This window comes from Scomber scombrus, chromosome 4, assembly GCF_963691925.1.
Source record: "Scomber scombrus chromosome 4, fScoSco1.1, whole genome shotgun sequence".
Lineage (NCBI taxonomy): Eukaryota > Metazoa > Chordata > Actinopteri > Scombriformes > Scombridae > Scomber > Scomber scombrus.
In genome coordinates this window covers 10,456,256-10,468,897 of record NC_084973.1, presented here as the reverse complement: position 1 = coordinate 10,468,897, position 12,642 = coordinate 10,456,256, and the positions used below count along the sequence as shown (strand labels likewise).

General features: G+C 39.0%; 1 protein-coding gene across 1 annotated transcript; it reads left to right on the top strand.

Moving 5' to 3' along the window:
* The first annotated feature begins 949 nt into the window (after positions 1-949).
* tmc1 (transmembrane channel-like 1) lies at positions 950-9,243 on the top strand. The gene is made up of 19 exons (XM_062417185.1): positions 950-986; positions 2,399-2,882; positions 2,995-3,186; positions 3,306-3,396; positions 3,521-3,602; positions 3,738-3,844; positions 3,982-4,080; positions 4,453-4,595; positions 4,680-4,824; positions 4,921-5,115; positions 5,759-5,938; positions 6,012-6,164; positions 6,967-7,095; positions 7,231-7,298; positions 7,478-7,717; positions 7,800-7,925; positions 8,028-8,106; positions 8,630-8,756; positions 8,949-9,243. Exons 1-19 carry the CDS (start codon positions 950-952, stop codon positions 9,170-9,172), a joined length of 2,901 nt encoding a protein of 966 aa, XP_062273169.1. The 3' UTR covers positions 9,173-9,243.
* The last annotated feature ends 3,399 nt before the right edge of the window (positions 9,244-12,642 follow it).

The window sequence follows — 12,642 nt, the reverse complement described above, 5'->3', positions numbered from 1 at the left end:
GCAATAAATTGAAAACTGACCATACTCATAAAAGTGATTTCTGCAGAACCTCTCTTTTACACTAACTGTTGTTACACACTCTCTGACACACACTGGATTCATCTGGATTCAAACCTGAAAAAGAAGAAACCTGACACAGATATTCAAACAAATAAACAAAACAAAATATGAATTAAAAAAAGATGTTTCTCAGAACAGTTGGTCAGTGCCAAGCTTACATTTTATTTCTGATTTAAGCGAGACTGCTGTTGGTACTTTAAAAACATAGGATGTGTGTCAAGGGTCTGTGTGGGAACAGAATAAACTGATTTTCATGTGGCTAAATAAAGCTAAGAAGTCTTCTATATACTTATAAAACACAATATAGGATCTGCCCAAGAAACAGCCAAGAGGATGTACGGCTACGGTGTCACTTTCCTCTCGGTAAACAACTAAGTATTTTCTTTTAATATGATGTACACAATTAAAGGCCATGACCCTCACTTTGGCCTGCTGCTCCTGTAACCCTCATGTTTTTGTCTTGGCACACGCAGAAGTACAGACACACACTCATAAACGTTCAGAAACGCACACACAGCCACATAAAGGCAGTCATAACTGTTTTGAATAATTGATCAGTAGTGAAATTGCGTGGGTCTAGGGTTTCCATGCCATCATTGTCTCTGTTTCGGGTCGATGGGTGGCGAGGAAAAAGTAAACTTCTCATGCGAGTTACTCATCACGTACCAGCCCCTCCACACACACATACACACACAAGGGCACATAAACACACACTCTTCATTCTCATGGCAGAGTGTGGGCTTGGATTAGCAGTGTCCTTTTATCTAGAGAGGTAAAAGGAGAAAGAGAGACCACTGAAACAACAGCTTCATTTTTAACTCACATGTGCATTGAACGTACTGGAACTTTGGGGCAACTGTTGTAGGAGGTGTAGGACCATGAGAGGAAGATGCCCCGGGACAAGCTGATCACCTCTGAGAATGACGGTAAGATCATGCCTCTCTATATTTCTATGACCAAATTGTCATGGTGGTTTCCACATTGTGTGACGTAGGAACCTGGTCAAAAGATTACCTTTATTTTTTGAGTTTGTGGAGATAAACGTTTACTAGATTTCATTGACTTAATCTTAAGTTTTTATTTAATTTTTTTGTGATTAAAAAGAGAAAATCATTGATTATTTACCTGTACTGTTTTTAACAGTAAATACTGTAAGTAAGCTGTGTTTGTAATGTGTTTATTACAGATTTAGCTGTGATAACTGATTTTAATTAACAAAAAAAAGGACATCATGATCCTTAATGAGCTCAATAAAGTCTTGAAGTCAGAGGCAAATGAGACAAAATAATACAGTTATTGACAGGTGATTTCTGGTTTTAATTGTTGATAAAAGACCACCCATCAACGCACATACATTTACCCTCCTACTCTCTTGTATCTTTCTCACTCAGCTACATATTTGGGAGCTGGCCTCTGGCCCCTGGCTGTCTCCCTTGTCCTTGTGGGCTGAACCACCCCGTCTCTCTTCATTAGGCCATTGTTTGTCTCTTTTGTGCCCCTCTGCTGCACACAGCCGTAATGACCTGTGTACTGGCCACTCTAGTTACATTAAGAACACACATCAAAGGACTGGCTACATAAATATCTGTTCAATCCATCAGTGGTCCTTTTTTGTTTCCCCCCTTTATGCTCCTTTACTGAAGACAATAGTGCCAGGTACACAATGAAGTAGGCTAAGCTTGACCAGTGAAAGGGGTCACTGCTGTATTGAGGTCATAAAAGATTGACTGGATTTTATAAAACTGAGGTCATCACTGTAGGCAAGGGTAGGTAATAACATTAGGATAAAGAAAGTGAAAAGAAATAGAACCACAGATAACTGGATTATATTGTTTCATATGATGCACATTTTCAGAGGAGATTTAAATGATGTTGCTAAAGGATCTCTCTGTTCACAGTTGACATTGGACTGGAATTTGCAGGTGAGAAGTTCTTATGTATAATCACTGAAACTTCCTATGGCTCAGGCATGTAGGGAATCATAAACAGGTCTTTACTGGCAGGTCTTTACTCATGTTCTGTAGACTTGTAATTTTTGTCTTGTGTATATTTTCTGTCCAGCTTCTGAGTTTGGGATTTTGCAAAGGCTATTTGGTCATGGGTTGTTCTTCACTCCTCTAAGCAGCCTCTCTGTCTCTGCTTCCACCATCTATCCACCTGGTCTCACTGCTCCATCAGTTTATGTGTCATGACCAATTACCATTGGATTATTGCATCTGGATAAAAATAAATCAATGAGAAAGAAGGATTGAAAACATCAAATATGTTATAGCATTGCAGAAAGCAAGAAAGTGGCAACATCACATTAATGAACACAGCATGTACATTTTTACTTCAGGTGCCGAGGATGACGTTTCCACGTTTCAAGAGGAAAATGAGCAGGAAAAAAGCAGACGAAAAAGAAGGAATAACGACAGAGAGAAAAAGAAGAAGGGAAATGGAAGGAGAAAAGGAGCTTCTAGAGCAGGAGAAGGTGAAGAGGAATTGCAAGAGATAGGTGAGAAAAAAGAAAGGGGCAGGAGAAGGAGGGCAAAGAATGATGGAGATGAAAAGGGGAGGGAGAGAGATGAAGAGGAGCAGGCCAAAATAAAGGGTGACAGGACAGCAAAAACTAAGAAGAAACTAAAAAATGAAAACAGAAGAAAAAAGGAGGAGGAGGAGGTTGAGGAGGAGGAAGACGGACAAGCTGAAGATGGAAATGCCAAAGGAAAAAAGAAACATGGAAGTGCCAAAAAAGAAGAGAAAGGAGAGGGTGGTGGCAAACATACAGTGAAAGAGAAAGCAAAGAAGAAGAAGAAGCACAAGAAAGTAGTCGAGATGAGGTAAATTATCATCCTGTTCCCACTGACGAAAACAGATAAGCACCATCAGTATATGCCATGCACACAGGAAAGGTGCAAAGACAATTAAAAAACAATTTCTGTTACACCTCAGTTCAGAACAGGAAACAAGTGATGAGGAAGATGTCAATGAAGAAGAGGACAATGAGGAGAAAGTGGTGAGGCCGGAGTCCCTTTCACCAGAGGAGCTGGAGAAGCTGAAGGAGGCGGTAGATGAGAGGAAAAAACTGATGCAAGGTCTCAGGGGGAAGCCCTGGCCCATGAAAAAGAAACTCACAACATTAAGGTAAATTCACTTCCCGTTGAATTAGAGCCCTGAAATGATCAGGATCCTCTGAGGTCACAGGATCAGCCATAAATTCAAGGTATGACCTCTGATTAAATCAAATCTCTTCTTCCTTGCAGAGAGTCTCAGGAGTTTGTGGAGAAATACGAGGGAGCTTTGGGTAAAGGGAAAGGCAGGAAGCTCTATGCATACAAGGTCATGATGACCAAGGCAAGGAAAAAGTGACTGCTTTGATCTATGTATATAATTATTCAAATAATATTGTTAAATATATGAAGTGTTTTGATTTTACTCCACTTTATATATTTTTAATTTTAATTTTTTTTTTTTTTAGAAATGGATGAAGTTTCAACGGGACTTTGAAAACTTCAAAACTGCCTGCATTCCATGGGAGATGAAAATCAAAGAGATTGAAAGTAAGTTTTGTACATTTTCCCTCAAAGCTTCAAGAGACAATCGATACAATAAAGACAATAGACACAAAGATTCCCTGCTTTAAAATCAGCAATGGTATAACTGTCATTCTCATGTTTATCCTCTACTTCTCCTAGGTCATTTTGGCTCCTCAGTTGCCTCTTACTTTATCTTCCTGAGGTGGATGTATGGCATCAACATGATCTTGTTCAGTCTGACCTTTGGCCTGGTCATGGTACCGGAGGTACGTGGCTTTAATTCTGCAGAAAAAAATGTATGACTTTCCTGCACTGCATCTGTGTATCTGTTCAGTCTTTCATTTTGTATACGTTGAGGTGTCTTTGTAATGACATCTTCTTGCTCACCTCTGCTTGCTAACAGGCATTAATGGGGCGACCCTATGGCAGCATCCCAAGAAAGACGGTCCCAAGGGCTGACGAGGCCAGTGCCATGGACTTTGCTGTCTTATGGGACTTTGGAGTCAGTTGGCTATATACAATACCACGAACACCTCATTTTTGCCAGTTTTAATTGAAATTGACACAGTTTAATGTTTCAATGTACTCTGCAATTAAAGCAGTCACTCAGGTGGGCAAAACCGCCCGTTAACCCATTCCTTGATCCCTGAAAAAGGCCATACATTTCAATAAAAACTGGAAAAATGGGTGACAGGGGGTTAAAACTTTTGACACACTCATCCAATCCTCATTAAATATAATTTTGTTGTGCTATCTCATTTTTACTCATGTGTCAGTTATCATTTTTGAAAACAGTTAGATGTTGTGTCCCAAACTTCTTATAGAAAGTCACAGTGAGAATTAACAGCTAGAAATCTGTGACTGTGTTCCACAGGGTTACGCCCAGTATTCAGTCCTCTTCTATGGTTACTACAACAATCAGCGTGCCATTGGCTGGCTCAAGTTCCGTATGCCACTGTCTTACTTCTTAGTTGGTGTGGGCACAGTGGCCTATAGCTACATGGTGGTCATCAGAAGGTGAGTTTATTATGGCTGCATACCACTTTGTAATGTCATTAAATCACATCGTTATACTGAATCTGTAATTGTTTTTGATTAAAGGATGGCCCGTAATGCGAACGAGTCAGGAGTTGGAGATGATAACAGCTTTAATTTCAGCTGGAAGATGTTCACTAGCTGGGACTACTTGATAGGAAACCCTGAAACTGCAGACAATAAGTTCGCCTCCATCACCACCAGCTTCAAGGTCAATGCAGCTGACTATAGTGTTTCAGTACAGTCATGATTGTATACATTAGATATTCACCTACATCTTGCATATCCCCCCCTGCTGCCTCTCCAGGAGGCCATCTTAGAGGAGCAAGAAAACCGAAAGGATGACAACATCCATCTGACTCGTTTCCTGCGGGTGCTGGCCAACTTCTTGGTCTTGTGCTGCTTAGCAGGAAGTGGATACCTCATCTACTTTGTAGTGCGTCGCTCTCAAAAGTTTGCCCTCGATGGGATTGAGAATCACAGCTGGTGGGAAAGGAATGAGGTAGAAATGAGAAATGAGAGAACGTGAGACAGAAAATTAGAGAGACAGAAACATAGACAAAGAGTTGTGTGTGTGTATAATTTTAATAGTTAGGATAAGGCTGGCTTGCAAGTACATTTATTGAGTGGTCATCAGCATCTTAAAGCATTAGAAGGTTAGGGTTAGGGTTACATCTACAGGAATTTATACATTACTTGCACCATTGGATGTCAATTAAACTGTAAATTAAGAAACCCACTGCCAATTAAATGTCTTTCCAAGGATGTACTAGTTTTTGCTTCTGGATGAATTACTGTAACAGTTTAACCACCATCCAAAACTCCTAGTGTACATCCATAGTCCACTCAAAAAACAAGGGTTTCTCAGTGTGTGTACAGACAGTATTGAGTGAACACACTGCATCAAAACCTTTTTAGAATAAATATGTAGCATGGTTTTTTGACACATCTAATGTATTAAGTAATGTAGCTTAACACAGGTGTTTGCTGGAAAGACTTATTTTACAAAAAGATGTTGCTACCAGTCCATTATCATGTACTGTTTAAAGGGACAAATTGGCTTACTTCCCAAACACTGAGTTGTTCTGTTGTGCTTTACAAGTCACACAAGCTTCCTTGAGTCTAAAGCCCCTGTGTTTTTCCAGGTGAACATGGTCATGTCATTACTGGGGATGTTCTGCCCCATGCTGTTTGACGTCATCAGCGCCCTGGAGAATTACCACCCCCGTGTCGCCCTGCAGTGGCAGCTGGGTCGCATATTTGCTCTCTTCTTGGGAAATCTCTACACCTTCATCATTGCACTCATGGATGAAATCAACCTCAAAGTGAGAGCTAATGTGTGTGAATGTGGTATTTACTTTATTTTACATTTCACTTAACTCAAGGTGTGTGTTGCAGAGGGAAGAGGAAAAAGTCATAAAGTTTAATGTCACCGCATGGGAAGCCAGTCTTTACAATGGTACTGTATCAGAAAACAGCACTGCGTCACCCATCTTTATCCACCCTGCTGATGTGCTCAGGGGGCCCTGCTGGGAGACCATGGTGGGGCAGGTCAGTGTGTGTGTGTGTGTGTGTGTGTGTGGTGTGTGTGTGTGTGTGTGTGTGTGTGTGTGTGTGTGTGTGTGTGTGTGTGTGTGTGTGTGTGTGTGTGGTGTGTGTGTGTGTGTGTGTGTGTGTGTGTGTGTGTGTGTGTGTGTGTGTGTGTGTGTGTGTGTGTGTGTCTGTCTGTGTGTGTCTGTGTGTAAACCATTATGTAACTGTATGATTATTATTTGTTGTTTAAGCAGAAAGTTATGGAAATCCAAAGTGTGCCATTTTTATTTATTTCAGCAGTTTACATTTCCACAAGGCTGGTCATATTTTTAAATATCAGTTTCCCCAGTGACAGTTTTATTTCTTATGTGATTAGATGAGTTCGTTTTAGTGCAAATGACTGATTTTAATAGTTTTTAAAAAAAATATCAGATTATGTCACAATTTCATGACTATTTTATCAGTTTTCATTCATGACGTATTCTGTTAATAAAAAATAAAAAAGAATTATACTATATTTGAGGTGCAGATGAAAGGTGAAAAAGATAAAAAGTTATACTGTAGCTATTTCAGATATGCATTAAAAATGAAAGTGTATTTTTTGATACCAGTACACATTGAAACTAACCTGCACATGTATGTAACATATTTTCTTTGACATATACCCAGTGATAAAGTGGTAAATAAAAAACTTTAACCTTCATAAGATGATCATCATGAGACAAACAACCAAAGATATCATCAAACATGAATTACATTAATTAATCATTTCTTTGTAAAATGTAAATTCATATTATACATTTCGCATGGTTGTTTGCAGGAGTTTGTGCGGCTTATCATATCTGATACCATGACAACCTACATCACACTGCTGATTGGTGATTTTTTGAGAGCGGTGCTTGTTCGTTTTCTCAACTACTGCTGGTGCTGGGACCTGGAGGCTGGATTCGTGAGTCATCTGTCTCTGACTGACCATTGTATTTAATTTTTTTTATAACACTGAGCATCACAATGGGAGTGAATGTAAAGGTGGTTGTGAAAGTGTGAGTCACAGTTGAGTTACTTTTGCCCCCCTCTGGTAAAGCCATCGTACTCTGAGTTTGATGTCAGTGGGAACGTCCTAGGCCTGATCTTCAATCAAGGAATGATATGGTAGGACAGAGACGTGGCTTTATTTAAGAGACATATTAAGCGCATTGTCAATTTTTATGTTTTTAAACATACTCTGTAATCAGTAGCACTGGGATGCTACAATAGGGAACCAATTACTGATGAAGAGCAGCACTTTTAGCCTGTCCTCCAAGCATGATTTGCCTAATCTTTTGCTTCAGGATGGGTGCTTTCTATGCCCCCTGCCTGCCTGCCCTGAATGTCCTCCGACTCCACGTTTCCATGTACCTGCAGTGTTGGGCAGTGATGTGCTGCAATGTGCCACAGGAAAGAGTCTTCAAAGCTTCTGGCTCCAATAACTTCTACATGGCCATGCTGCTGGTAATCCTCTTCCTGTCCACTCTGCCTGCCATCTACACCATCGTCACCATCCCCCCGTCATTTGACTGTGGGCCCTTCAGGTAATGTAAGGTTTGTTCAAGGGATCTGTCATTTATAATCATATTACTTGGCTTCCTGTAACAATCACTCTCTTCTCTTTAGTGGCAAGAATCGTATGTTTGATGTGATTCAAGAGACGTTGGAATCGGACTTCCCAGCCTGGTTTAGTAAAATATTCAGCTATGCCTCCAACCCTGGACTGGTGCTACCTTTCATATTGCTTATGGTGTGAGTCAGCAGCAGACTATGTGAAACCATGTTGCCATTGCTTCCTTTTTAGGGTAACGTGTCTGGTACTTTGACGTAATAATCTGTTATTTTATCTTTCAGGCTGGCTATTTATTACCTGCAATCCACATCTAAAAGCTACAAAGAAGCTAATGTGGAACTGAAGAAGAAACTACAAACAGTAATCCCAGATTTGATTTTGTATATCCTCTCATCACTAGTTATCTAGTTTCTACCATTCAAATAATAATGTGGAATGAAGGTTTGTTTCACAATTACATAACAAACAGTATGTCACAGTTTTAAGCTCTAACATGTTCTACATGAAGAAGAAGAAATTGAGTTTCAGGGCAAGAAAAAATAAGAAATATGTGTTTGTTTATTGTTGGTCATGTAGGTTTGTTTCACACCCTCAGTGCTCCTAAGCAATGCACAAAATGCACAAGTGAACCCACTCTGGGCCCACACTGTGCTGCTGTAGTTGTATTTGTAGCATCACTCCAGCAGAGAGCAGCAGAGTAACAGCTCAAGTCTGGGTGCCATCAAGCTGGTTCAAAAACATTTGGCGGAATACTTAAGCAACAAAAAAGGAATTATGTTATGTTTTAAAACATTTTCTCAACTTTTGGAGTTACACAATGATCTCAGAGTGCATTGAATGTTTCCTGTCATCAATCTTATATTGTTTGTATTTCTCTTTCAAGCAAAATGAAGAGAACAAGAAGAAGAACAAGCGAGCAGCATTGAAGGCTGCAATGGATTTAGAGGAGGCCAGAAAAGCTGCATTAGAACAACAAAAGAACAATAATGCTTCACTACAAGATCATGAAGGTGAGATAAAGGGTTTAAAAGAAAGATCTAATGCAATAAAAAAACTATTGCTAAACTGCAAGACATTTTAATGAATCAATTTGATTCATTGAACATGAAATCAAGGTATTAAAAGATATTTTACTTCACACAAACAATCTGAACTAATGTATCATTTCAACATTTCTGTTGCTATACCTATCCGTGCAGCAGGTGGGGAAGAAAACCATGGCAGCAGTCAGAGGTTGTACCACAGTAAGAATGGACGCAACCCACCTACTTCTGTTGGATACCAAGAGCGTCAACTTCCAGCCACCAGAGCCCCTGTCCGCAGGACTCATCACCATGGCAACCACGGGGCTCCTGGATACCTGCCCGGTTTCACTCGACAGAGTGAACCAAGGATGTACAGGGTGCCGAGCCTGCAGAGACACTGAGGGGCTTATTAGCAGATGCTCCTCAAAACCAAGCACTTTACTGAGAAAGTAATGCTCAGATATACGAGACAGTGACGAGGATGTTGACGTGATGACAGTTAGTGTTCATTTTCCCACTTTGTTTTCATGACAAAAAGAAAATTAGATTAACATGTGAATTAATGCAGTTGTTTTGTTTACATTTTCTCCGTAATATTAAATTGAAGATTATTTTTACTTTCTGGTGATGCAACATACACATGCTGATAACAGCATTTTAAAGTTGAATGCAGTTGTTCCTTTCTTTATTGAATAAATACATAAATAAACAGGAGCAGAATATCATTTTCTTTCATGTTGCAGTGCATGCAGTTTTTTAAAATGTTTAACTAAACTCATGAGGGCACCACATTTAATAACCCCTCTTTAACTTTTGTTCCTAACCTTATCTGACCTTTTATTTCCCTAACAAGTTCAGTTCTCCATAAAATTATAATCATTTTAAACCATCCTAAAACATTATTCTTCTCTTGGCCTCTCAGAGACTGAACACAGCTGTCTCTGGACCTGTGACTGGGCCAAAGTATTAAACAATTCATTAGACACGGAGGCCATTTAACCTAGCTAGCTGGCCTTAAATGGATCGCTGACTCAAATCTGGCAGCACTTACACACTCGATGTAAATCTGTCCTCAACTGTATAATACAGATGTGATACTTTGAATGAACTTGGAAAACACGCACGGAGAGTCAGATTTACTCCTCAGAATCTGTGTCAAACACTCAGATTTGAGCTGTCAGCGTAAATCCATTCATAGTCTTCTCCAGACCTTCATCATGTAACATAGATGTCTGACTCATATCCTCTGATAACAGCGTGGTCATATCCAGTGTCCCAATAAGTGATTCTGCTCTGACATGCACCTGCTGGATACTGTGTGACATGTCAATCAGCTGGCCATTCAACTGATCTGTCAGTCAAATGTAAATGTAACAGTGTTGTCTTGTTAGTTATCAAGCTGATATTCAATATATTGATAGTGATTCAGCGTTTTGTTCAGGGCAGATTTAATTGAAATGTAAGATGTGTGCAGTGTTAATGAGGAATAAATGGAGTGGGGGTGGGCAGGTTGTTCTGCAAAAACAGATATCTGATATCTCTGTTTGTATTTATTATCCTAAATCCTGCTTTTTTGTGTGCACCCCAGAAAGAATAAACCAAACAGGTGTTTTAAAAAAAATTCATTGTAGACTTTTATCTTTTTATGCAAATAAAGTATTTAAAGGTTGAATCTATTTCATATAAAACAAACCAATAAGCTCATAATGCCACTGACATTAAATTACTGAGCCAATCAGATCCAATTCCATCGAAGTTCATGATCAATTAATGGTAAGTAAGCATTAAGTAGGCCTATTCATTCTGCAGTTATTTGAGCCTCTATGCTTTATTCTTACATCATGTGCCAAGGATCGTCAATCACATTATCCGATGAAGACTGGGGAGACTTTGATAAGGAGACAAGTAAAACTTCCATCTTCTCTGTTTACCTTAGACTCATCGTAATCTGCCTAACTCTTTCTTATCTAAGTAATACCAACCCCCCTGATGCCCGCTGTTTCACCCTCTTACTGGAGTTGTGTTTTGGCTCCGTCCCAGTTTCCCTTCATGCCTGTACAATGTGGCAGAAAACTGAGCCAGGACGGGTTGCACATCACCGGATATCTTAATATCCGCTTCACTGAGATGTGCATCTCTTATTCACCAACATTAATGAAGGGGGTAGCAAGACATTGTGGTGCCACAAGCACTGATTTGATGGGGACCACTTTTGCTTTGGAGACCAAAGAGCCTCAATTCTTATAAAAAACACGCAAACGACTGGCAATTAGCCAACTAGCTGACGACACAACCATATTCATGAAAAACACTGAACAAATCCCCAACGTCCTCAATACAATTAATTTCTTTTCCAAGGCGTCTGGATTAAAATTAAACCTTAAAAAATTTGAATTATTACCAATACATAATTCCCCTCTAACAACAATTCATAATATCCCTGTTAAATCAACCGTAGAAATACACATTACTAAGGACATTAACACTCTAGACAACCTCAACATTTGGAATACTTTAGATAAATGTAAATCATATCTAAATATGTGGTCTCAAAGAGACATCTCTATTATTGGTTGAATTTTCCTCACAAAAATGGAATGTCTCTCAAGATTAATTTACCCAGCCTATTCGCTATCGCTCTCTAAAAGTGCAATAAAAACTATAAACCAAGCAAACTTTTATCATATATGGAATAGGAAAACATATTACATCAGAAAAGGAATTGGTGGTTAAAGGATACAAGGAGGGAGGTCTTAAAGTCATCGATATAGATTGTATTAATGGCACCATTACAATTAATTGGCTAAGATCCTTGTTAAGAGATGAAAACAGCCAATGGTTCCACATCCCAAACCATATGTTTATGAGTTTAGGAGGCATTAACTTTCTCCTTAGATGTGATTTTGATCTTAGAAAGATCCCCATCAAATTATCAACAGGTTTTACTATACTGGAAAATTATTTTCAAGCATAGTTTTAGTCCCCATAACACCTCATTATGGAATTGCAGGTATGTTTTACTTAGACATAAATAGATTTTTTTAACCAAAATTGGTTAGAGAAAAGGTGTTCAGAAGTTTAACACTTCATCGCCAATTTCTGGCATAGTGTTAACGTGATCGTGCATGGAGCGCACGTGAACAGTTAATGGCAGGATGCGCTGAACTAATCAAGAGACCTCTGCGGCACTGAAAGAAGTATCTCGCGTGAGCCGATGAAGAGGGAGTTTTGGATTTTATTTGTTCAGAACAGCAGCTTGGACTCTATTTAACCTGCAGCTTTGTTTTTCTGGACTTTTGCTTGTATTTTGGTTGATTTGCTCCGTCTTGTGCGTCCATGAGAGTTAACCACACACAGACAATCCCAAGAAGAGTTTATGCATCAATAAATGAGGGGCATCTCAACGAGAGTGTGTTAACTGGATTCATTAACCCTTCAACATCATTCCTGTTCTTACCGGACAATCTGTGGAGAGTGCAGATACATTCTTGAAATCAGTGTCTTCTGATTATTCATCTGTTATTAATAGGTCTCAAGTTTGGTATTCAGTAAGCCAGCACCTATTTTATAAAAGGAATATGGTCTGTAATGCATCTGTTAAATAACACTGGAAATATTATACCCTTTGCAGAATTTTGTTCCAAATTTAATCTTAATGACAGAAGGCAATACAATAATATAATCAAACCAATTCCTCAATCTATAATTATAATGTCCAATAACTTACTTCAAAGTAATATTAACCCAAATCTTCCTTCACTATTGGTGAATGGTCATAATATCAATAACTTAAAATTACCTAACGTCACAATCCAGCAAACATTTATTAAAGAATTATATCCATTCTCAACAAACAGAAACTCAATTCTAC